Source organism: Gastrolobium bilobum, unplaced genomic scaffold (genome assembly GCF_033153095.1).
Source record: "Gastrolobium bilobum isolate Gb01-03AN ecotype WA unplaced genomic scaffold, APGP_CSIRO_Gbil_v1 utg5726, whole genome shotgun sequence".
In the NCBI taxonomy this organism is placed as follows: Eukaryota; Viridiplantae; Streptophyta; class Magnoliopsida; order Fabales; family Fabaceae; genus Gastrolobium; species Gastrolobium bilobum.
In genome coordinates this window covers 317,566-345,012 of record NW_026896804.1, presented here as the reverse complement: position 1 = coordinate 345,012, position 27,447 = coordinate 317,566, and the positions used below count along the sequence as shown (strand labels likewise).

The window sequence follows — 27,447 nt, the reverse complement described above, 5'->3', positions numbered from 1 at the left end:
TTTGCATTAAATATGGGGAATCATAACCATACAAATATAGAAATAAATATAATCATTGGATCAACATAATCAATCTAATAGTGAAATTAATTGGTAGTAACACCAATTGATTGTTATAACATCCTACCTACCTATATATATATATATATATATATATATATATATATGGGTCACTTTTTTCTCATGTTTCAAAAATTTGAAATAGTTCTCCTGCAAATTATATACTCCGGGCCCGGGAAGTACATAGCTATAGTATAAGAAAAAATAACTTTCACTATTATAATTATGTACTCCCCGGAATACATAATTTGCAGAGTAAGACTTATGTATATATATAAATGACGATTGTTGATTTTCGTTCATCAACGGCTGAGATGGGGAATAAGACTTAAAATTCTTACTCTGGAGTCAAAAAAACTCTCCCCATATATGAGAGCGATCATTTGACTCCAGAGTAAGACTTATAAGTCTTACTCCCCATCCTAGCCGTTGATTTTCGTTGATCTAATGGTTATAGTTCAGGAAATTATATTAATTAATTAATTATTAATTACACTATAAATTATGACTGTTAATTTTCGTTCATCAACGGCTGAGATGAGGAGTAAGACTTAAAATTCTTACTCTAGAGTCAAAAGAACCCTCCCCATATATATGTATATATATATACACACACACACATATATATATATATATACATATATATATATATATATATATATATATATAGTCTTATGTTGTTGGATATTGTTTTTCTCTCCTACTCATACATCAACTTTTTTGTTGCTTCTTTTTCTTTTTTTATAAGTGGGTGGGTCCCACACATGGTTGTTTCTGTAATATGAGAGAGATTCTCTCTCATTGCATGAGAGTAATAAATCTCATATATATATATATATTGACTTTTTTATTTCGGTGCAAGACTAAAAAGTCTTATTCCTAATCTCAACTATTGATTTCCGTTCATCTAATGATTATAATTTATTGCATTACACCAATTAATTAATTATTACTTTTAAATAAAATATAGTCGATGGATGATGGCTAGGATGAAGAATGAGATTTTTCAATTTTACATAGTCATATATATATATATATATATATATATATATATATATACATAACTATATATATATATATATATATATATATATATAACTATATATATATATATAGCTTTAATGTTTCTACTATAAACGCAAATAAGTTATTTATATTTACTTCTAAAATGACGTTATTTTGAGTTGAAAGATTAAAAAATTATAATATAAATACTGTTATAACCTTAAAATAAATTATAATTACAAAAATACCTTGATTTTCGCCTTAAAACGATATCATTTTGTGCTCAATGTAGATAATGTATCTGCATTCACTACAGAAAAATGAACCATATATATATATATATATATATATATATATATATATATAGGGTTTTATAATTTTCATCTTACATGAGAATTGAAAACTTATGTCAGAGACAAAAAGTGCTTGAGTCCCATATATTGGAAAAAATCATGTGAGGGAGTCACGTTAGCATGAAAATCGAAGGGTGTGTAAAAAAATTTAAATTCTCATGTTGCATGGGAATTATAAAACCCATATATATATAATAGGGTAAGACATAATATAATTTGTAAGAGTTTGTAAATAAAAAATTTGTAAATATAATATTTTTCCTATATATATATATATATGTTTATATATATATGAGAAAAATATTTCTCAAGCAGCTTGAGATGCATTTATCTTTGTCTATCCAAAAATTATGTCGTTTTGTTTATTTATTTCTTTATATTAATTGATTCACCTTTAAATTGTTATGATTCCCTTTTTTCTCTCTCTTCCTTTATCATCATTGATCCATTTTTATATGGTTATGATTTAGTAGCCGGAGATTAAGTTATCTCAAGCAACTTGAGAAACAATAAGCCCTATGTATATATATGGTAAAATCATTTTTACAGTCGTTTTACTTACAATAATGACAGATGTATAGTTATGATGCCCCATATTTAATGTTTTAATCCTTTGTATGGTTATGATTTTCCACATTTAATGCTTTTACGTATATATATGACAAATATTTGACTGCTGCATGTATATAGCAGCTGCAGAAATATAAACTCATATATATATATATATATATAGGGTTAAGATCATTTTACACCAGTGTAAGTTACACTCTCAATCCTGTTCGTCGATCCCACTTATATCTAAAGGCTCTAATTTGATACTTGACACTGGTGTCAAAGGATCCTACCTTATATATATATATATAGGGCTTAACATTTCTGCAGCAGCCGTAGATAGTGTTATCTACAGCTGACACAGAAAAGTGGGCCCCATGGTTTTTTTTTAAAAAAAAAAAAAAAAAAACTCAGGATCCGTTGCCGTATCCTAGGATCCGGACGCGGATCCTTGCTTGCTGTAGGTACAGCAGCTGCAGAAATCATTTTGCCATATATATATATATATATATCAAATTTGAAATCTGACAGCTCACGTGACTGCATATGAGCATTGGTACAATCACCTAGAAACTATGTCGTTTTGGTTGGGATAAAGGAAGTTTGCATTCAAAATTAATTCTAGAAAATGGAAATGTTATATTTATTTTCACCTTTGTATGGTTATGATTCCTCATATTTAACGCTTTATATTTATTTCCGTCTCTATATGGTTATGATTTCTCATATTTAATGCAAAATGAATTTAATGCTTTCATACTATAAAACAACATAATTTTATACGACCGCACCAATTCTTACTGTACATACGCTAAACCTATATATATATATAAAACAGAGAAATAGATTGAGAATATTGATCTCATACTGAAGATCTTGGACAGTTATAGGTTTGACAGTAATACTCTTTTCTAGTTTTTTAAGAGTATCTTTAAGATTAAACTTATTAGGAACCAACAACTCTTTAGATTTAGAAGAACTGGTTTCCAAGGATGATTTTAATTTTGCTAAGTAAGCTTTCTTTTCATGGGGATCACTGATTGAATCTATAACTTCGAACAAAAGATCTTGTTCTTTAGTTAGGACATTAATTTCTTGCGAGGATTGTGAGTCCTCACTAGCAGATAGATCATCTTCATGAATTTGATTTAAGTCTTCTGAGGATTCTTTTCCAGATTCTTCATCAGAGGGTTGGATTAGAAGATTATTGATTTGTTCTTCAATAGATGGATCAAGGTTTAGGTTATTTAGTTTTTTCTTAAGCCTACAATATTTACTAATATGTCCAGGTTTACCACAGCTGTAGCAAATAGTTGGCTTAATTGGTTTGGATGTATTTTGTGATTTATTTGTTTCAGTATTTGGCTTAGGATTTTCATTTTTAAACTATATAGGGTTTGTTTTTTCTAAAGTTACTTTAGATAATTTTATCTAATGTTCATCAAAACGACGTCATTTTGGGATGAAAATTATGGTGTTTTTGTAATTTTAATTTATTTCAGGGTTGTAATAGTCTTTATCATTCTAATTTTTTAATTTTTCAACCTCAAAACGACGTCGTTTCGATGAACATTAAACAAAGTTGTCTAAAGTAACATCAGAAACTTTTTCCCCATATATATATATATATATATAACCGGGACCACATACGTAGATTCTTCTGGGCTGTTTGTCCTCGCTAATCATAGATATCTGTACTTGCAGTTTCAGAATTGGTACTTAATGGATAAGGAAACTAGCTCTCGTGAACATATAGTGGGATTAATTTAATTCTTCCGCAAACGCAAGAAATTTAAAACACATTTATCCTACTTGATACTAGTCCTTCTTTCTCTCCCTTTGTTTTCGAGTAGATACATGACACTTTGTTATTAATTAAATTAGATCTATGGAATGGAGTATGTTATGAATATGAAAATATGGACTAAACTCATATTAGCAGTTTTATCAGGCTTTATGAAATGTACTAATGAAGCAGATAGTAATGAGATGCACATGGTCCAGGAAAGAACATGGCATCTGATAGGTTGTTAAAAAATAGTAATTGGGCTAATAAATGAGATCAACGAAATACAATTTTTAGAAGCATCAAGCTAGTAATCAGTTCACTGACGATATATATATTTTTTTTTGGTAAAGAAATTCACTGACGATATTATTTGGGCTAATAAATGAGATCACGTTCTACACATTTTGTTGCCATCAATCATCATTTGGGTGAGGCTTAGTAGTAAGAGACAAAAATCTATCACAAATATGACTCATACCTTCATAGGCTTTAGAGGCATATCTACTAGAAGTCTAGAACAGTTGAACAACTTATAGAATGGAGTGACACAAAGCCCAAGGGGGCGTTTGGTACAGGAAAAACCCGTGTACCAAACGGCCCCCAAGTGTTATCTGTTCCCCACGAAGCAGGCGAACGGGATTAAAAATAGTTTATTCAATAAAGCAAGTAAGAATGTAATTCTTCTTCTTGTTCCTTTGTAAGGGATGCACTATGCACATTTCAAATAAAAACATTATCTAATAGATAATGAAAGTTTGATAGGTTTAAATAATAAAATATTATTATTTTCTTTATAAATCTTCAAATTCTTAACAGGTAATGAATGTTTGGTAGGTTTAAATAGATATTGAATGTTTGATGAGCTTAAAAAGGCTAATAGATGACATAAGTTAGGTCTTTTGATTTTTTTAATATAAGTTAAATCAAACTTATAATCTCACTTACATTAAGCTAATAAGTTAGGGCAAAGTAAAGATTTGACATAGACTCATTCTATTTAGACCAAAATCTAATATATCCTAACCTATTTTCATCCCTATTTACCATGAAGCATTTATATTGATTGGCTATAAATAACAAAGAATAAAGAATCCTATCCTCAAATTTTATTCTCTTATTAATCATAGAAACATTATTATATTTTAGTAATGCTAAGATTTTTTGTAGTATACTTACAACATGAAATTAGGAAATTTGAAATTAATATTTGGTTATGCTATCATATTAATAATAATGTGCTTGGTTTAAAATTTAATCTAACCAAATTTTTTAAATATATTTAATATATAATCATATTCTTTGGATATGAAATTAAAAAGTTTTATATTATATAAAATTACGTATTATTTCACAAATATCGCGAGTAAATGAGTATACGGTTTTTTATAATTTTAATTGTTTTTCTTAAATATTTTTAAATTTATATTTTTTTCAGTTTTACCTAAATTTAAAAATATCTGTACAATGCCCTTGTAATTTCTTGTATATATTGATATAATAGAGGGGAGGGGGGGAGGTATATTAGCTCCACTGGTCCGGCAGCTGATTTTTATTATAATTCAATGTTCACATTCTTTGTCGACTCTTCCATCGTCCTATGTAAAAATTTGGAAAAAAGACATAGCAACCGTAATTCTTGGCACCCTGTCTGTTTGTCACACACCGAAAAAGAGAAGAGCATAAGCTGACCAAACTGGCCAGGCCTACCACAATTGACAGTGGCACGGTGCACATAACGTTCAACGCGTTGGCACTGCCATGGTGCCTATAACTTCCAACATTGAAGTAAGGCTATGGTCAAAAATTGCGGAAAGTTTGTCCAATGTTATGTGATTGTCCGCAATAGAAAAGAACAACTGATAGCTAAGTATAGCCCCTCGCTTCTATCAAAGACTTTTGGCCGATAATACACTACCAGCCCTTATATGCACAATACATTCAAAGCTCTCTACCTCCTCTCTTTTTTGGTACTTTCTAGTTATGCTATAGTCTTCTCTTCTTCCTATGATTCATCATCTTCATTCCATTGTCTTAACCTCAACAACACGTTAACATGGTAATATCTATTTTTCTTGGTTGTAGAATTTCTTCAATATATTTTTTAGAAGGTTAATCTTTGTTGTTAGGTTGGCCTCAACTCCATCAACTCAGTTCCTAATTGGCTTCTCATTCTTGAGGAAGAGAAATTTTTTACTCGTTGTTTGATTCATGACTCAGTAAAGAAGAACGAAAAGAATATTTTTTGCTTAGATTGCTGCACGAGCATTTGCCCTCATTGTTCGCCCCTTCACCGCACTCACGTCCTTTTGCAGGTGGAGAAAAATTTTGCTTACAAGAATCAAAGACATTAATTTTTCAAACCATTTACAAACAATGCCTTGGTGTTTAAAAGTACACGGTTCTGTTTCTTTCCTGTGTGACAGATACGAAGGTACATGTACAATGACGTATTACTGCTTGTAGATGCTCAGAGATTGTTAAATTGCTCCCTTGTTCAAGTAAGTGAAAGCATTAATGTTGAAACATAAACAAAATATGACTTATTAATGTTTCTATTTTTTTTTTTGTTCACTATCTTCAAAATATGATTCTTTCCGATGAAACAGCCCTACACAACAAATAGAGCAAAGGTTGTATTTTTGAAACAGAGGCCAATCTCCCGCTCTCTTAAAGGCTCTGGCAACCTTTGCAGCACATGTGACCGTAGCCTCCAAGACCCATACATCTTCTGCTCTCTGTCATGCAAGGTTCAATTTTTGTTATTGTCTATTATATTCAAAGCAGAAATTCCTATAAACTTTTGAGTTTTCCATTTTGATGATAATTATCTCGCCTTGGACATCATCAATATAGCAGGTGCATCATCTTCTACTCGTTAACAAAAGCGCAACCATAAAGGACTCTAGGAACAAGTATAAATTCTCTGTTCCACTAGTAGACAAAGAAAAAAGCAGTGAGAATCCCCATGAATTTGAAGACAGCCAAATCACCCCAGATTCGGTCCTAGATTCACACATGTCGACGCCGCTATGCACTGTGTCTGGGTCAACAAGACCTATTAGTTGGGGTATGGCAGAGAGCTTGAAGAGGCACACTAATTGCGCTGCCAATGTCCCTGCTGAATTACTCAAAAAGAAACGTGGCAGTGTTCACATGGTGCCACGGATTTGGTGCTCACCCCCAACGGAGCAAGCCACCGCGGTGAACCGGCGGAAAGGTGTCCCTCACCGATCACCATTGTACTGAAAGCATGTGCATTTATGTATCTACTTGGTTTTGTGATTCATTGTACATTTTGATTCTTGTATGCCTATTTTATAACCCTTCTTGGGCATATAGAAAAGAATAGAATGCTGCACATCTTATTATCAAAATAGATCAAAGAGTTACTCTATTGATTGGGTTTTTGGCAATTTTAAATGATTTATCTTAATTAGCCTAGGCTTGTGGGTTACACATCTTATTTCGATCGGTATGTGTATGTATTTATGTTAAAATGCTCAGAAATTTTTGTTTCATAGAAACAATTTATTGGAAGGACCAATTCAATAAATTTCTTATATCACGGCCACACATAAAGTAAAAGCTTAGCTACAAATTCGTTGACAATCATTTTCAACTTTAAAATGTAGAACAGTGTTGGAGCATGTGGCTTTAAAGTATAATGTGATGGAGGATCCAAACATCCAACACCAACTTCACACCAAGGCTTAAAAGAATAAAGTTAATTGTAATTGAGGTACAAAATCATTAGCTAATGATTTAAAGATGCTGGATGATGTATATGGTTATAAAATACCCAAACAATATAAAATCAAAATATGAGATTGTGCGTACCTTATTGAGTCATCACAAAGTCGGAGGAAAGGAGGGACAATATGCTAGGATCTTCCTCTCTATGACCTATTCCGAAAGTAGCAGCCTCAGCGATGGGAGCATGATGGCTCATGGGACTTAATCTCAATATAAATAAGCTAGAGAGGGGACCTAGTCAAACACTCTGAAAAGAGTTTGTGTCCACTGGGTCCACCCATCACGAAAATCAGGGTTATACTGAAGCCTACACTGCTGCCCAACTAGGCCCAATACCAACAGATGCCAAAAACCCAACTCAACATGATCACAACAGGCTTATCAAAATAATACAATTGGAATATTCATTAACCCGATTAATTTTAAAACAGAATACTAGTTAATTAATATTGCCCACGAAAAGGAAAATTTCTAACATTCTCCCACTTGGGCTATATTAATTAATTTAATATTATTTTAAAAATCATTTTATTTTGAACACAACTCTATCGGGTTAATAACTAAAAAATCATTTTACGTGGCCACGATTTTGAAAAACAATATTCCAATTCTAATACCAGCATCTCAACACAATTCAATCCAACATAACCCTATCATAGGAACATAGCGATCAATATACCGAAAATATCATAACATATGACCTTCCATACTCACATACAATGAGTATTACATCTTCATGAATCAAGGCTCAGTAGTGTAGTAAGAATTAGTGCCAAAATGTGATCAACAATATAACACATTAATTCTTATCGGTCCTCAATGTAATTTCTCAATAACATGAAATTACATTAGTGCAATTTTCAAGAAACATGAAATTATATTCCATAACGCAATTTCTCAACAACATGAAATCACATTACCACAATTTCTAAACAAAATGAAATTGCATTATCGCAATTTCTAAACAACATGAAATTGCATTTTCCAATCCAATTTCTTAACAACATGAAATTGAATTACCGCAATTTCCAAACGACATGAAATTGCTTAGTTTAAATAAACTCATGTCACAGTACATCATGAGATCTCAAAATTTGTGAAATTCAATCATCTTTAAGCTCACAACATGCTTAAAGATATCATTCATACATATATTTCTCAATCGACAGGAGAAATAACAATAATGATGATCATCAATTATAAAAATTCAAACAAAAGTCACAAAAATCATCACCAATTTGCATGACCAAAAAAGCAAATTGTATATAACTCTCACTGATCAAGGGAATCAAAAGGATTTAAAACACTCAAAAGAAAGCCTCGAGTACAACTCCCACTAATTAAAGGAATCAAAAGAATTTAAAGTACTCATATATACAAAGGAGGCTACTTCAAGGTATTTCCTATAAAAGCTTTTTAAATAAAAAGATTTTATTTCATTCAGTAAATCATCATCTTACTGAAAAATAGAATGTCATCTACATAAAGTACTAAGAATATACTTATACTCCCACATACTTTCATGTAGATGCACTTGTCAAATATATTTAAATTAATTCAAAGGAATTAACAAAAAATCATTGTTAAGGCAAAACGAGTGCATCCAAATAAATTCTATGGCAAAATACAACTTCAATTAAGGCAAGTTATTAGAAAGAGGCCAACCAAATAGTACATTTTCCTTTGGGCAGAATGTACATACCAAGGTTTAAACCAAGGTTAAAGCCTCAGATGAATCAATCAATGAGCATACACTAGCTTCAAAAATCTGCCCCCTTTGGGCAGACAGATCACCTAGACCAATGCACCCCAAATAACTTTATTACAGACAAGCTTCTAATTAAAACACACAATAATTCCTTTTGGGCAGGAAATTACATGAGATAACCAGAAACATTCCTCAAATTTACAAAATTTTACATGACAAAAAAATCAATCCCACTTTAGTGATAACACCATAGTAATTCGTAGAAACTCTTACAAATTTTGCCCAAAATCATGATGCATTCCAAAAGAAGGTGTAACACCTTCGTTGATCATGAGTTCAAAAACAATAATATTCTTAAAAATGTTTTACACTTAAACAGTTCAAGCGGAAGCATATAACTCAATAAATAAAAATATTATATAAATTATACATCTCCATTTCTTATAATTTGACATAGTCAATAACTCAACAATAAAATGATTGTTGTTGATGGCAAAAAAATAACTGATTGACATACACAATGCAACAAGATTAAATTTGGGCAACAAAATAATTTATATACCATAAACCCCCTTTTGGGCAAGGAATATAATGTACAAATATTTTCTATCACATGAAGATTTGAACAACTAGGAGAATAATATAATTATAAAAATTCATCCCCTTTGGGCATACAAAATTTTAAATTATACATATTTCTCCATAATACCACATGCAATTTAAAAATTGTTTATCCCCTTTAGGCAGATAAATACTTTTAAATCACGTAATCTAATCAATAATTTCTTCATGCAATTTTCCAAATTATTATATACAACAACCCCCTTTAGGCAGGTAATTAACATATAATAATTCAAAATTATATATCAATAATAATGTCCAACAACATGAAACACTTAACAACATGTGTTTTCAACAACATGAAATATTTCATAACATGTGTTTTCAACAACGTGAAACACTTCACAACATGTGTTTCTAACAACATGAAACACCACACATCATGAGTTTCTAACAACATGAAACACTACACAGCATGAGTTTCTAACAACATGAAACACATCACAACATGTGTTTTCAAAAAATTATATTGCATTTGTTGCCACAACAAATCATACAAGAATTTTTATTATATTTGTATGATAAATTACAACTAATGTCACACCATTTTTGTGATCCAAAGACTCTCAATATATAAATGAAATAATTAAGGGTGTTGATGCTAATCCCTAATTAAATGAAATTATATGGATCACTTGATATTAATTTCCAAACCCAAATTATTGCTTCAAACCATAGACAATAATACCAAAATATTCAAATTACTCATCTCAATATTGTATGTATAAGGAAACTTTAATTAATACATACAATCAAATCATTATAATACATGACATAAAAACTTGCCTAATTTAATTTACATGATGCATAAATATTAACTTTGTTCAGAATCCGTTATGCCCATTTACCTTCATTTTGGCACATGCAATTAATGCCAAATTATATAGTAATTTTACTCATTTTTATTCAATAAAATGATTCAGTAGCATTGCCAAATGGAGTAAATATTAACTCTTATAAGTTAAGCTATAATCAAAAATCTCAATTAATGTAAAATATAATTAATTGTGTTTAATCCATTGTCAGTCACAAGTCATGATGCAACTCACTGCAATCAATGAGCCTAAAAACATTGCAACAACGTTTATGCCGAGCCAAAAATCAATGACAGTGAACTAGTCATAAATGTGCCAATTAAATAAAATATTGAACAACCCATATAGTTAAATGAAATATGAAACCAATTTCACTAAATCTAAAATGTGAAATGTGAAAACCCATTAACATATCTCACAAAGGACAAAGTTTATTAATTATGGGACCTTCCTATGTGAACCTATTTCACAAAAGTATACAAAACTCCAAATGGTTTTCACTTATTTTCACTAAAATCAAAACCAAAGATCCAATAATTTAGAGGCTTAAATCATATGTGAAATCAGATGAGCAAAGGAAAAATCTAGGAAAAAAATTATCACCAATGAGATAAGTTTAACCAATCACATCATCAAATGGGTATGCAAATAACAACTTAAGTTATCAACAAAAAAATTAGTACAAATCTTCAAACAAACTCACTCCAATAAGTTAATCAATAATAACGTCCTCAAGTGATAAGGAGAAAGTTTAGTCCAAACAGAGATTATATGTTTTACCGGTATCTAACCTCATTTAAACTTTTTATTATTCAAGAAAAAAAGAGATTATATGTTCAGTATGCATTACAATATCAAAAAGGAAAATATATAGCTGTTTATTCTCGTCCTCTTTTTCAATAGAAATCAGAAAAAATATGTATATATAAAATATGATATATATTATGGGTTTGTTTTTTCTGATGTTACTTTAGATAACTTTATCTAATATTCATCAAAACGACGTCGTTTTAGGACAGAAATCATGGTATTTTTGTAATTTTAATTTATTTCAGGGTTATAATAGTCTTTATCACTCTAATTTTTTAATTTTTCAACCCAAAACGACGTCGTTTTGATAAACATTAGATAAAGTTATCTAAAGTAACATCGGAAACTTTTTTCCCATATATTATTGGTATAAAAATATTTTAAATGATTTAATAATGTAATCAGACATTATTGAATAGGATAACATTGTAAAAATTTTACTGTCATAATACAGTAAAATTAAACTCTTTAAAGTTCAATATGCTTTTAAAACCCAGGCTCTTAAATATAAGAGCCAATTGTTTGTATTTATATTTTTAATTGTTTTTGGAGATCCAAAATAGAGGCCAATAGAAACAGGGAATTGTAATGGCCCAATAACACTGAAATTGGGCCGGATAGCCAATTTGGTTTGGACCCAAGCCCAATAACAAAAAACACTGGTAATAGGGTTTTACTTTTAGGGTGTATTTGGTACAAGTATTTCAAAAGGATTACTGATAAATCTTCTTTGGTAAACCCAATTACCATGTTTGGTAGAAGGAACAAAAACCAGTTCTCGAATATTCAAGGATTACTGGTAATTTGATTTATAAAAAAAAATCACTATTTAGATTACCAAAAATAATATGGTAATTCAGAATACCAAGTAAAGGAAAAACACAACCATAATTTTTGAGACAAAAATACTCCAACACACATAAAAATCTAGACCCAATCTATCAATTACAAAAGTAAAAATAGTTTGGGGTTATTTTTGTAAAATAACCTCATATTCCAAGTCATATTTCGTTCTAAACCAAACATGAAATCAATAATCTTTATTCAATATTTCCGGTAATATTTTGACGAACCAAACACATTTTTCGTAAGATTTCAAGTAATTTATATTGTATTATCGTTAATCGTGATTCCGGATATAAAAATTTTCTTTTGCAGCAAACAGAAGGGTTCAACCGTTCTGCAATAGCAATAGCTAATATGGCTTCAGCAGTGAGGGTGGCTTCCATTGTATAGAATAGAAATAAAGCGAGTTGCAATTGAAGCTTTGAAAATTTGATTGATTTCGGTGAGGAACATCCCTCACCATCAACCACCATGTGGATGTCACCTCGAATCTCATATCTCATGTGAGTCTCTCTCTCTCTCTCTCTCTCTCTCTCTCTCTCTCATAGCTGTTGAAGCTCAATTTCTTAGAATATTGATGTTGCTTTGTGCTTAGGTTGGTAGATTGAGTAAATTAGAAGTAAGTAATGTCGAGGTTAAGCATGGACGTTGCTGTTACAGTCTAATGTCGCCGCCTCCTCCAACCCCCGATTTGCAGGCCTCAAAGCCACGGGTATCTAACATTCACAGTTATTTTTCATACCATACCTGCTTCATGCCATACATAGTTTGATTAAACTTGCTCGCAGACAAAACTTCATCATCCTTATTACAAAGCTGGAGATATACCAAATAATTGTATTGGGGAAAATGTATCTAGAAAAGACAAGTCCAAGTATCTTCTCACTACAGTAAGGACAATAATGTGTATCACGCCCAATAAATATATTGTGCTTTAAACCTTGTCAATATCTGATTTTATTTATTTATTTTTGTGAATTTGTTGGTTTGAACCAAATAATGCAGCTTCTTGATCTCAACGACAGGAAGGAGGCTATTTGTGTTGCTCTTGATGCCTGGGTTGCCTGAGAACAAAATTTCCCCATCGCCTCATTAAAAACGATATTGAATGTTCTTGAAAAGAAGCAGCAGTGGCATGGGGTTGTTCAGGTATGCCCAGTGTTTTCTTCTTCTTCTTCTTCTTCTTATTATTATTATGCATTATCTCTGTCAAAATGAAGCATGTCCAAGAACGAAAATGAGCATGAAAGAGATGCATTACAACAAATGAAATGAAATTGGATAACATAGGCTTAATACAGTAACAAAAAAGCCAAAGACTCTGAAAAAGATTACAAACTTTTAATGAGTCTAACTCTGGTGATGGAAGTGCATGTATGTAAACAAGTCAATTGCCAACATCAAGTGATTTAACATTTAAAATGTATCTTTCTTTTCATAGACTTCTGTTGGTTGGTTAGATTGTTATGTAGTACTTTTAAGTTTTGAAAATAAAAGATATCGTGCTATGGAGTTTATCGATTTCATAAAGCTCAATTTATTTATCCCAATGACCAGCTGCTTTTTTTGTTCAAAAAACTGCCAATTTTATTCCCTTCTTTGTTTTGCTGATAAAGTTATAATTTGATAGTTTTTCTGTGCGATGTCTTGATTTTGACCTGATCTGTTTGAGTGTTGTTTTAGAATGTATTGTGAGTTTGGAATAGATAAAGATTTTGGGGACCAATTTACTTTTTTAATTTTTGGGGAAAAAGAAAGTCCAGTTGACCTCAGTATTGTTAGGTAAATTAATCTGGTGCTTTATAACTTATTCCTCTTCAAGGTAATTAAATGGATGCCGAGCAAGGGGCAGGGGACCACAATGGGAACATATGGTCAATTGATACGAGCTCTTCATATGGACCGTAGAAAAATATAAAATTATTAATGTAATTTTACTCAATAACTTAATTTTTTGAAATGAAATGATATTTTTCAATGAGTTAGAGATGACATGATTAAATTATAATCTTTAATCCTCATTGCCCTCATTCTACTAATAAAAATAATTAATTATGTTTCTTAGCACAGGTAAGCCCTCCGTCCCTATTCTATTAATGATAATAGTTAATTATCGATAATTTCTTAACATAGATAGACACAAATGCATCATTCACCATTCAAAGCTCGATGGAGTTTCTTTTGGGTTGAATAGTTATTTATAGAGGTGGCAAAACAGACTCGGTCCATCGGGCCGGCCCGCCTTGCTCGCAAAACAGGACGGGACGAGCTGAGTTTTTTAAATCCGCTGCCTGCCAGCCTGCCCAGGCTGAATTTTTTTATTTTATTTTTAATGTAAAATGTCACGGACTTTGGAAGGGCGGGGCGGGCGGGCGGGGCACTTTGTCACCCCTAGTTATCAAATGTTTATTCACATCGGACGTAAAAAATTGTTCAGTATTTATTTGTTTACATTTTCAATACAGGAGGGAGGAGAAGTTCCAAGTTGTGATAAAATTAGTTGCACGACCAGACCTTCACCATGTAGAATTGTTTTTGGAGGGGAGACAAATTGATGCTCCGCTGGAAGCTATTGATGCTCTTGACTGTGTTCTCGGTGCACCACGTGCTACTAGGTAGGGGTGTAAATGGGCTGGGCTGGGCTGGGTTTTGGCCATCCTAGCCCAAACCTACGTCAAAAAAAATTCAGTCTATCTGGCCTACTGGCCTATTAAAGACTTTATTTGTAGGTCAAGCCCGACCCATTTTCAAAAATAAGAAAGCCTGACATGGCCTACAGGCCTTATAGGCCTCCCACTATATATACTAAGCAAAAAAAATAATTGTATAGAGCAAAGAAAGTTCCATTCATGCATGCACTAGTACTTCTCATAAGAAAAAATGACAAACAAGAAATAGTCAACATAATACCTCAGTTCTAGAATGTATATCATAGAGGAATAGAGTCAAAGAAATGGGAAAAATAAGAAAAATACAATTACTGGATGCTGAAATAAAGTCTACAAGAGAATGTCATTTATCTAAAAATCTTTAAACCACCGTCAAGACAAAAGAAAGAAGAGTATTATTGAAAGATCTTCATCAGTAACATCATAATCCAGCAAGGTACCCATTGCTCCTTGGTATTAAGCTGCAACAGCATGTAAAATTTGGAGACATTAGACAAGTTTTCATTTCATAAAATAAAATAGCACAAAAAGTAAGAGATATTGGTATTTGGTACTTTGTGTCTTTGCCACATAAAATAAATATTATTTTATTTTAATAAATTAAATAGGCCAGCCTACAAGGCTGTAGGCCGGGCTTGACAAAATTGGCCTATGGCCTATTTATTAAAAAAAAATTTATATAAGCCTAAGTGTACTCTACTTTTCTGAAAGGCCGGGCCTGGGCTGAGCTCAATGTAGGCCGAGCCGTAGGCTAGGCTGGGCCAGCCTGGCCCATTTACACCCTTACTACTAGGTATCTGATACAACTTTTGTTTCCACTTTAGATACAAATTTTTTATTTCCATTTTTATTGACCAAAGTGCCCTTATTTAAATAGAATTACCAATGTATCCACTTTAGAAATTATTATTATTATTGGGTGAAGCTCTAGCCTATAAAATTTTTAAACATGTTAAGGGGCAAGAATATATTATTTTAAATCATGTTCTAAACATGTTCAGTATAGATCCTTTTTTATTGTTTAGTTCATTTTGGCTCATCTTGTTGTATACGGTTTTGCTAACTGAACTTTTGATGTCATCACAGGTATTGCCGATTAGGAAGGTCGTTCTATTCACCCAAACTGGGTAAAAACACATCTAGGTGAGGGATTGGAAAGTTGAGATGGTTTATTTCAAAGTTTTCGTCCCCTTCAGATGGGTTTATCTCTGAATGTTGGTGCGTAATATCACTAATTCTTTATTTCTTCATTTTTATAAATAAATTCTTTTGACAAATCAATTTTTCTGAATATGTTCATTTATGGATGTTCAGACGTATCCTCCGCTGTTTTTATCGAGTCATTGCCAGTTATAGACTTTGTAAAATAATGGCTGAAAATGAATGTATCCAACCAACCACTTTCTTATGCTGATCGTGCAAAGGTTTTCCTGTTCAGCAGTTGTTTTACAAAGTCTATAACTGGCAATTGCTCAATAAAAACAGCGGAGGATACATCTGAACATCCACAAATGAACGAGAGAAACTTCAGTACATCAGTTGTATGTCATTGGGTACTCATTTTTTCCAATTTTGAAAAGATTCTTTCCATTCTACTCCTTTACTTTATTTTTGTTCCCATTTTAGTCCTCAAACACTTTCTTTTCTTGGGCAGATGTTCCATACATCGGATGTATGGAAGATTTTTCCCAAATGAACATATTCAGAAAAAATTGATTTGTCAAAAGAATTTTTTTATAAAAATGAAGAAATAAAGAAAGCAGTACACAAATTATTGTGATATTACGCACCAACGTTCAGAGATAAACCCATCTGAAGGGGACGAAAACTTTGAAAGAAATCATTCCAACTTTCCAATCTCCTAGATGTGTTTTACCCCGTTTGTGTATGTCAAGGTAACCCGGTCTAGGGCCACAGTGAGGGCAATGGAGAGGCTTCACGGATTTAGAAGAAAAACAGGCCACAGTGAAAAAGATATGCATCAAGCAGCCCTATTCTTCTAACATGTGTCTTTAAAGTGTAATGCAATGGAGGATCCAAACTTCCAACACCAACTTCAAACCAAGGCTTAAAGAATCAAGTTAATTGTAATTGAGCTTCAAACTCATTAGCTATGTCTTTCTTTCTTTTTTAAAATGTGAACAAAAAATTAGCAGAAATCTTCAAACAAACTCAATAACTTCCTCAATATATATAAGTGATCTATTGCTTAAAGCGAGATCTCATGAATTGCAGCAGGATGTCTGAGGATTTAAGTGATCTATTGCTTCTAATAGCACAGGGCCGCATGTACAAGGTGTTAACGATTTAAAAAATAGTAGTATCAAGTGCTGCATGTAGAAAAGTTGACTGGGTATCAGCTCTACAATGTGCGAGTACTAAGTCCATTGTGTTGCGTGGATCCTAGTGTGCTACTTGTGTCAAGGGCAGAAGTATAAGTTCAACAACTGAATATTTCACATCAAGTGTGTTTTCCGTTATGTATTAGACCAAAGTTCTCCTCCAAGTTCAGCTATTATGTGATCACGTCGTTATCACTTTTTATTAATGGATGACTTATTAAAAGTATTATGAACATGTAATTATATGATTACTTTTAAATATCAATTTTTCTTCTTTTTTTTGAAATCGCACTGTAAAACTGACTTTATGATCATTATTCTTAACACTGAATTGTGAGCAAAGCACATCACTAACTTGGCTTAGGGTTTGTTACAACATCAGATCAGATAATTATCAAAATCCCGTTGAGCTTGCAGAACTAAGTCATCATCCTCCCACTCGTCACGGTAAGACTCAGATCGCAAGAGCCTGTTCTTAGATGTGGCCATATACATTTGCACAATCCATTCTTCAATAGCAGGAATTCCACACTGATCGGCAATCCAGTTATTGTAGTCCCACTGCAGCATTGACACAATCCCACATATATCAGCTGCAATATAAGTACGTCTTGATGGATGATTTAGAATTTAGATACGCATAGACAAGAAGGCACAATCAAACAAAAAGTTGAGGAATAAAAAAAAAAAACACAAACCTGAAAATGGCCCATATTATGAGTATAACTCTTAGGAGTGCCAGACGCTTCAAGTGATGAGTAAAAAGCTTCAATATCTTCAACCATCTCCTCTTTTGAAGGAAGTGCAATGCGATTAGACAAAATTCCAGCTATCCACTTGCTTTGCATTTCGAACATGGGGAAGGGAACAACCTGCTAACAATTTCATCCATGTATTAATATTAAGTCGCTTATGAATTGAACAGTTTCGAGTTTTTGTTTCAAGGAAAGGACGACAAAGAACTATGACATGGGAAGTGGGAACAACCTTCCAAGGCAACCCAACAAATGAAAGCCATGGAGCCAACGCCGGTGGAAAAACATGCTTGTAGAGTGGTCCTACACGGTTGTCATCCACAGTCACCGCGCCATTGGTTTCAAGGAAAGGGAAATCATACTTGTACCTGGAAAAGAAACAAATGGGCGTCAACAATGTTTCACCTTTTCTTTTCAATAATCTGCATCAGTTTTGTATCTCAATTGAAGGCTATGCTATGCCAAAATAAATTGGGGTCTTCAAAAAAAAACTGATGGATAATGCTCAGAATACCCTGTGCAATGTACAATGAAGTCAGCACCAACTGCATTTCCATCTTTAAAAACCACTGAACCATCTTCATGAACGCTGTCAATCTGCATTTTTTAACAAATACTTGCGCTTCAGATCAACCATTCTAGGCAACAGTTGTCAAATCAATTGATGGATACTCATGATGATTGCCATCAAATTCTCACCATGGATGATGAGTTTTACCATAGAATGAAGCCACATGTTATCATGACCAGGCATCTTTCCAAGCTTATCTTCTTCAACTGACCTAGCAGCAATGTGAACTTCTTTAGCTACTGTTGCAATGTCTCGAGATATATCAACCGCACTAGCAGCACTGCCTATTATAACTACAACCTGCGCAAAGAAGAAACGGAAGAACTAAATCAGATCATATCAGAATGAAGACGAAATCTTATCAGAGAGAGTTTTCCTGGAATTCATATTATTGAATGTTAATGATGAATGACTTACAAGCTTGATTATATAGTACAATAGAGAGAAGAGAAAATATGCGTGTAGTTCAAACTAACTAAGCTATAACTAAGCTACTGTTAAACTACTGTAAAACTGAATTCACAACTAACTCCATGAAACTAGGAACTAATGAAAATAGGACACGTCAGCTATTTATGTCAATACTATAACTACGTATTATCAACAATCTGTGAAGTCAGTGAGGAAGCCTTAGGAGCTTGAACGTGATCATGTATATTCCCCACAAGCGGGACGATGGATATCACGGAGGCCCAGCTTGCCAACCATAGCAGCAAATGGAGCTGGATGAAGGGCTTTGGTGAAAAGATCCGCCAATTGAGCAGAAGAAGAAACTGGAAAAAGACGCAGCAGACCAGAGTGCAGTTTCTCTCGAGTGACATGGATGTCAAGCTCAATGTGCTTGGATCGTTCATGAAGGGTAGGATTCTTGGCTAGGTAAATGGCAGAGACATTGTCACAGTATACATGAGCAGAGTTACATGGAACATCAAAATCTCGAAGGAGATAAGTAATCCATTGAAGTTCACACGTGATGGATGCAAGTGCCCTATATTCAGCTTCACTAGAGGATCGAGACACCGTTGGTTGCTTCTTGGAACGCCATGCAATTAACGAAGAACCAAGAAAAACACACAAGCCAGTGATTGACCTCCTAGTATCTGGGCAACAAGCCCAATCAGAATCGGAGAAACCACTTAATTGGAGAGAATTATTGGAAGCAAAAAACAAGCCTGTACCAGGACACCCTTTAATGTAGCGCAACACACGATTAGCAGCAACAGAGTGGTCTGAGGTGGGGGCACTAACAAACTAACTTAATTGTTGAACGGGAAAGGAAATATCTGGACGAGTAGTTGTCAAGTACAACAATCGACCAACTAAACGTCTATAGGAGGAAGCCTCAGGTTCAGATAGTAGAGTGCCAGTAGTACGAGACAAACGAGTTGAAGGAACCATTGGAGTGGAAGAAGGTTTAGAACCGAGAAAGCCAGCATCAGATAAAATTTCCAAAGCATACTATCTTTGATTGACAGCAATGCCAGTTTTGTTACGAGAAATTTCCAGGCCCAAGAAAAATCTTAGAGAGCCTAAATTCTTGATACGAAACTTGTTGTCCAAAGTTGTTTTAACTCGTTGAATTTCATCAGGACTATCACCTCCCAACACTATATCATCAACATAGATGAGGAGAACGGATAAAGAACCATTATGATGCTTAGTAAACAGAGATGGGTCAGCAGCGGATTGAATGTAGCCAAGTGAAACCAAAGCACTGGTCAATTTGGAATGCCATTGTCTGCTGGCCTGTTTGAGGCCATATAGCGACTTGTGGAGATGGCAAACTATACCTGAGGGAGCTTGAACACCGGGTGGGAGTGCCATGAAAACCTCCTCATTCAAGTCACCATGCAAGAATGCATTGTTGACATCGAGTTGCTCAAGTACCCAATTTTTGGCAGCTGCAATTGAAAGAAGTGTGCGGACTGTAGTCATCTTTGCAACCGGACTAAAAGTATTGAAATAGTCTACCCCCTCCAACTGAGTGTATCCTTTGGCAACCAACCTTGCCTTGCATCGTTCAAGAGTGCCATCAGCTTTATACTTCACTTTATATACCCATTTACAACCAACCGTGTGTTTCCCAAGTGGGAGCTGCACAATCTCCCATGTGTGATTCATGTCTAATGCAGAAAGTTCTGCTGCCATGGCTTCTTGCCAACATTTAAGTTTGGAGGCCTCAATGTAGGATTTAGGTTCAGTGATAGTGGTGGTATTGAAACAGAAACGTGCATAAGAAGGTGAACATCTAGAATATGACAAAAAATGAGACAAAGGCTAACGGATACCTGGAGAAGATTGGGTAGCTGAAACAACATGATTGCAATGATAATCCAAAAGATAACTTGGATGTTTCCTTGTCCTGGATGATCGACGGATAGGAGTAGAAGCATTAGTATTATTGACAGGAGAATGTGATTGTGTGTCAGGGACGGAATGGTGTTGTAGTGAATGATTGAATACAGGAAAATCATCAAAAATAGTGGATGGGGAACAAGGAAGAATAGGAGGGGTATGCTCATTTATAACAGATGAATTTACAAAAGGAAAATGGAGCTCGTAGAATATAACATTACGGGATTAAAATAATTTGTGGGAAGGTAATTCGAGGAGGAGATATCCCTTTGTTCCTTCTTGATATCCAAGAAAGACACATTTATGAGCCCGTGGGGCAAATTTTGTGCGATGTGAATGTAAAGTGGATGCATAGCATAAGCTTCCAAAGGATTTTAAATGGATAAGAGAGGGCTGCTTACCGTGTAAGACTTCATATGGAGTTTGATGTGTAAGGAGTGGAGTGCATAGGCGGTTTATAAGATGAACTGAATGTGCTACTACATAATTCCAATATGTTTTGGGAATGTTTGATTGAAACGATAAGGCCCTAGCAACATTCATGATGTGTTGATGTTTGTGTTCCACTATGCCATTTTGTTTTGGGGTTTCAACACAAGTGGTGTGATGAAGAATGCCTTTTGTTTTAAAGAAGTCATGCATAAGAAATTCTGGACCATTGTCACTTTTGATGCATTTTACATTTGTTTCAAATTGTTTTTCATGGAAAATGATGAAATGTTGGATAGCAGATCGAAAATCTGATTTAAACTTGAGGAATATCACCCATGTATATCTAGAATGATCATCAACAATGGATAGAAAGTATCTGTGTCCATGTATAGAAACTTGAGGAGTTGGACCCCAAATGTCCATGTGCAGTAATTCAAAACATTTATTTGAATTTGTATGACTTGGAGAAAATGGCAATTTGTGTTGCCTAGCAAAGTGGCATACATCACATGGTGATACACTTTTAGAAGAAATAAAAGGAAACTTAAGAGACATTTGTTTCATAGTTGTAGAGGAAATATGACCCAATCTAATATGCCAAAGCAAATGGTCATTATTATTACAAGAAATAGAATTGAAACAGGACTGATATGAATTGGATGCTACATTATTGGAAGAATGACAGATATCAGTATTTTTGTATGAAGGACCAGTGTTTGTGGATGGAGGATCGACCAAGACAAAGAGGCCTCCATGTTGTTTAGCTATACCAATCTTCTTGGTATGGATCTGTTTAATAAAACATGAAAAATTAGAAAAAATCAGATAGCAATGTAGTGTAGAAAGCAACTTGGTGATTGAAATTAAATTGACACAAAATTCAGGTACATATAGGACATCATGTAACACAAATTCAGCAGAAAAACAAACATTTCCTGCATAGGATGAAATGACCTTGCAACCATTTGGTAAATTGATAGACACAGGATTGATTTTATGAATTGAAACAAGGTTTGAAATAGAGGATGTGATGTGATCAGTTGCACCGGTATCAAGAATCCAGTACAACTGATTACCTTACACAATGTTATTGATGGATGTGTTCAATGCTGAAGTAGAAACAAGGTTGACATGGCTATTTGTTTCTGTGCTCAATGTAGCATTTGGTACAGGATTCGAAAGAATAGGAGTATTGGCAGAATCTTTGAAGTTCTGTAAAGTCTGCATAAGATCATGAAACTGCTTGGAAGACAAAGTCACATTCTGCATGTCATTGTTGATATCATCATTTTTTGTCAACACAGCACAGTTTGCAATTTTTCTCTTATAACCTGGGGGAAAATGAAGCTTGAAATAGCATGTCTCTATGGTATGGTTGTTCATTTTGCAGTGAGTGCAAAATTTTGAATCACGTCCTTGTCCTCTACCTCCATTGTAACTATTGTAATATGGACGTCCTCTGCCTCTCTCTTGGAAAGAATTTCGTCTGGTTTCATCTGACTGACTTAAAAACACCTTTGAAATGTCATCAGTTGAAACATTAAGGTGAAACTCTCTTTCTTGTTGAGCTAACATAGAGAAGACTTTATTGACATCAGGCATGGGATTAATCAGCATAATTTGAGATCTGACATGAGCATATTGCTCATTCAAACCTTTCAAGAATCTTATCGTGTGATCTTGATCTCTGCGAACTCGAATCTCACTGAGTGCAGGACAGTTGCAAGCCATAGGACATTGACAGGCAGGTAAAGGTCTCAAGTTGTCCAATTCATCACACAAGGCTTTCAACTGTGTAAAATAGTCAGCTATATCACGATCTCCTTGTCTCAGTTTGTATATGTCTTCTTGAAGATCTGAAATCTTGAAAATATCTGCTTGTGAAAATCGTTGTTTCAAATCTTTCCAGGCATCTTCTGCCTTATCGATCCACAGGATTGACTGAAGAATTGATGAAGAGATGGAATGATGAATCCAAGCTAACACTGGTGTTGCACCTTTGCCATCCAGTGTAGGTTGGATCCATTGTAGGAGGTGCTTGCAGGCTTCCATCAACAAAGCCAATTTTATTCTTGGATAATAGAGCCATTGACATAGCTCGTGACCACATATGGTAATTTCTTCCATCAAGCAGTGTTGATACTAGCACTTGAGAAGGATTTTCACTTGGATGGAGGTAGTATGGATGAGAGGGATTTGATATGAAATCAAAGGCTAAGCTCTGATTCGCCATTGATGATCAAGAAAGAAGAAAAGAAAATCTTAAAGCTAATGGAGAATCAGAGCTTCTTGAGAAGCTCTGATACCATCTTATCAGAAAGAGTTTTCCTGGAATTCATATTATTTAATGTTAATGATGAATGACTTACAAGCTTGATTATATAGTACAACAGAGAGAAGAGAAAATATGCGTGTAGTTCAAACTAACTAAGCTATAACTAAGCTACTGTTAAACTACTGTAAAACTGAATTCACAACTAACTCCATGAAACTAGGAACTAATGAAAATAGGACACGTCAGCTATTTATGTCAATACTATAACTACGTATTATCAACAATCTGTGAAGTCAGTGAGGAAGCCTCAGGAGCTTGAGCGTGATCATGTATATTCGTTGATATCTTGATTCCCAATTGTCTAGTTTTTATTTAAATATTTGCACTCGGTGCCAAGCCAATCAGTACTGTAAAAGATATAAAGCTTCAAGATTTAAAATATTTTGATAAATATAATATGTGCAATAATTGTTATTTTGTAGACCCCTCCCATAAAATATAAAGCATCATTTTTTTTTTAAAGAAATTTCTAACTTTTAAAAACAGAACTAACCATGTAAAAGCACATACTTGATCTTGAAAGGGCTCAGGTGTCCTATAATTATGGCTATGCATCTGCTTCCCTGGCCATGCATTAATGCCTGCAAAGATTCTAAATTATAAGATAAAACCAAACAAGATTCGGATAGAAACCGCAGTGTGTGTGAATAATGAGTGGTGAGGGGCATATAAGGAAAATAAAATAACCGGGGATATGAGCGAGACGAGGCTGAACGTAATGTCCGTTGCAAATGACGAGGGCATCGTAAATCTCATCCACACAATCACAATTGGATGATCTTGATCTGACCGTCCATTTTCCACCGTCACCCAACCCAGCAAAAACCACCTCCGTTTCAAGCCTCACCAATTCATCGATCTGAAAATCAGCAGCGAAATCCTTCAAATACATCAACACCTCTCTGTGACCTGGGAACCTTCTCGAATCTCTCCCCTTCCCTTCCTTCCTTCCGAAAGGGTAATCTCGGAACCCCATTACCTCTCGAGGAAGGTTCGTTCGGAGCGAATCGTACAGGCTCGAGTGGACCAACCTTCGCTTTGGGTCCAACCCAAGTGGCTCCGATTCCACCTCTGCAGTGTAGACCCACGAGCCACCTACTTGGTCCCCTCGCTCGAAAACCACCACTCGATGCCCTTCTCGTCGGAGCTCGCGTGCCGCCACTAGACCTGCGGCCCCGGCGCCGATCACTGCCACGTGGCGCGACGAGAGTAGTGGGATTGCCGTTGACATAATAGCGATTGATTTGGCGGGCATGGACCATCCAGCTTTCATCTTATAAGCGAAAGAAATGAGTCATCTTCACAAAGCAAGCCACATGGATGTACTTTTTATAAATATGTTATTTATGTAACTTTTTTTTAAATAATTAGACTTATTTTTAGATATTATTTACTCTTTTAAAAAGTATGTCTTACTTAACAAATACGACTTAAGTGTTTTTCATTTTTATTAAATTGATGAATCTTGTTATAGAAATACGGCTATTATTAAATAGTAAAATATTCAAATTATTGATAACTTAAATAATTAATTTGATAATTTTAAAGATGGAACTCGAAAAACAAAAAGGAAGTAAATTAATCCATAACTAATATAAGTCACTGTTACCACCTGTGTAGAAATAAGCGAAAACCGGAGGCGGGGAAATTCCATTCCCAACCTTGCATGTGATATGCATTATAAAACATTATATAGAAAACGTTAACAAATATAATATCGAAATCAAAATTAATAAAAAAAAAACTTATTTAAAATAAACTAAATCTAGAGAAAATATAAATATATTAACTACAAACCATTGGGAGTGGATTAGTGATTTGAGACTTGAATAATTTACATAAAATAATAAATTCAAACTTCAATACTATTATGATATAAAATAAATAAATTAACTAGGTCTTCAATTGAAAATGAAGTGTTGTAACTTGATTTAAAATTTAATTAATAATTTTATATCTTAAAAAAAATATTTCAATAAAAAAATGTTATATAAATCTAAATAAAGTGCCCGGTAAAAAATACTATGCCCGGTGAGTTGTATATTATCACGTAAGCCTTTCATATTACTATTCACAAGACAAATTTATCAAATGAAAACACAAGATTGGATGACAGAAAAATTCTTTTAAGTTTGCAAATATGAAAATGTGATTGACATTATTCAATATACGACACATTAATTATGTAATAAATCATATACTATCCCTCACTTTAACAATATTAAAAATATAAAAATTGATGCGGCTGATGTAATATTATTTATAATATCATATTCAACGTCGGATATTAATTAGCATATTATATTTAAAATTATTGCGTGTTATATATACAGACTCCAATTATTTAATATGGATAAATTAAATTAATGTGATTCGAAAGTGAACAATTGAGCTTGTGATGGTTAGGCTTATATTATGGTTCGTTTATAAGATTTTTTATAAAATGAGTCATCACATATGTCTCTTATTTCTCTTATAAGATTTTGTGGTTATGAAGTTGTCTATCACAATTCACAACTCACAAGAAGAGGATCTAAGGGTTGCTCCGTATATAAGCTAATGCAAAGGGGAAGCAAGTGTGTCTCATTTCGGTAATTGTTCTATTGTTATTGATATGGATTCCAAACAATGTATGTTTCCACATATCTCTAATCATAAATCTTTATATGCATTAATTCTTTATTCTACACTCATCAAATACTTCAAGGAATTTAGTAGTTATCATTGAATTGTTATATGGATAATTGTTTACATGCTGTAACATCCAAAATAAATATTAACGTCATATTAAAATTAAAAGTGCAAAAAAATAGAATTAATCTATTAGATATTATAATCTCTGTAGTCTTTTTTTTTAATCTTTGTAATCTATCCTTGCAATTGATAACTTTTCTACATCATTCATCTTCACCTAATAATCCATATAATGAATATTAATACCCACAAAGTATTATAATTGTGTTAAAAGAACATAATGAATATTGATAACCACCTCCGTCTTTATATGATGGCAAGATGTAATTTATAGACTGTTTGACCATTCAGGGGTGCTTGGATGTATTTTTGTTGCAGCCCTAAAATTATTTTCCGGTTAAGGCTAGGGTGTTTAGTTTCAAGGAATGCTTTTATATATATATATATTTTTATTTTTTAAGTAAGTTATGTGGATCCCTTTGGAAGCTCATTAATATTATTTTAAAGATTAAGGGCTTTGAATACTTGAGATCATGTCACATGATGCCATTTGTGAGTCCCCCAAAGGGAATAGGTGAAACTTGATGTAATTTGACAAGGGGCGAAGAAATTTAACTATGACTAAGTCACGATTCAAAATTAGTTACATAGCCGGGTCAAAGAGTTAAACTTTGTGTGGATACCGACAGTGGCGGTGGCGGACCCAGAAAATTTTATTTATGTCTGCATATTTAGTGGCGGAGGTTCGGAGGTTGTGCTCCCTTTTTCTTTGTAAAAGAAAGTTTTAAATGCATTAAAAAATAAAAGAAAATAAACAAGAAAAGAAAAGAAAAACTTCAACTTAACATTAAAAAATAGTAATCAAGAGTTATATAAAGTTATAGGTTCAAACCTTAATGTCATCATTTATCAAAATAATAATAATACAAGTTATAAGAGGTGAAAATATCATTTGTTTTATATGAGTTTCTTAATTTAATCA

The 27,447-nt window shown here is 33.4% G+C and overlaps 2 protein-coding genes and 1 long non-coding RNA gene across 11 annotated transcripts; 2 read left to right on the top strand and 1 right to left on the bottom strand.

Moving 5' to 3' along the window:
* The first annotated feature begins 5,517 nt into the window (after positions 1-5,517).
* On the top strand, positions 5,518-6,563 carry LOC133302077 (protein RGF1 INDUCIBLE TRANSCRIPTION FACTOR 1-like). The gene is made up of 4 exons (XM_061501800.1): positions 5,518-5,544; positions 5,886-6,071; positions 6,183-6,257; positions 6,366-6,563. The coding sequence occupies exons 1-4, from the start codon at positions 5,518-5,520 to the stop codon at positions 6,561-6,563; spliced, it is 486 nt and encodes a 161-aa protein (XP_061357784.1).
* A 6,104-nt stretch (positions 6,564-12,667) lies between these two features.
* Positions 12,668-17,479, top strand: LOC133302093 (uncharacterized). 3 transcript variants are annotated; one of them, XR_009750289.1, is made up of 6 exons: positions 12,668-12,815; positions 12,908-13,024; positions 13,101-13,202; positions 13,318-13,461; positions 14,778-14,927; positions 16,068-17,479. It is a non-coding gene; the product is annotated as an uncharacterized LOC133302093 (long non-coding RNA). The 3 variants fall into 3 exon arrangements; XR_009750290.1 differs by lacking the exon at positions 14,778-14,927 and having other exon boundaries at positions 13,338-13,461; XR_009750288.1 differs by lacking the exon at positions 14,778-14,927.
* Positions 17,480-17,615: 136 nt separating this feature from the next.
* On the bottom strand, positions 17,616-25,043 carry LOC133302091 (flavin-containing monooxygenase FMO GS-OX-like 4). Of its 7 annotated transcripts, none has more exons than XM_061501814.1 (7): positions 24,441-25,043; positions 24,282-24,370; positions 18,797-18,949; positions 18,593-18,675; positions 18,287-18,446; positions 18,016-18,195; positions 17,616-17,884 (listed from the first exon to the last, which is right to left on the bottom strand). In XM_061501814.1, the coding sequence occupies exons 1-7, from the start codon at positions 25,024-25,026 to the stop codon at positions 17,702-17,704; spliced, it is 1,434 nt and encodes a 477-aa protein (XP_061357798.1). In that variant the 5' UTR covers positions 25,027-25,043; the 3' UTR covers positions 17,616-17,701. The 7 variants fall into 7 exon arrangements, with proteins under 7 accessions (XP_061357798.1, XP_061357805.1, XP_061357800.1 ...); XM_061501821.1 differs by having other exon boundaries at positions 18,130-18,195; positions 18,311-18,446; positions 18,797-18,942; positions 24,278-24,352; positions 24,459-25,043; XM_061501816.1 differs by having other exon boundaries at positions 18,022-18,198; positions 18,293-18,446; positions 24,282-24,352; positions 24,459-25,043.
* Positions 25,044-27,447: the final 2,404 nt, after the last annotated feature.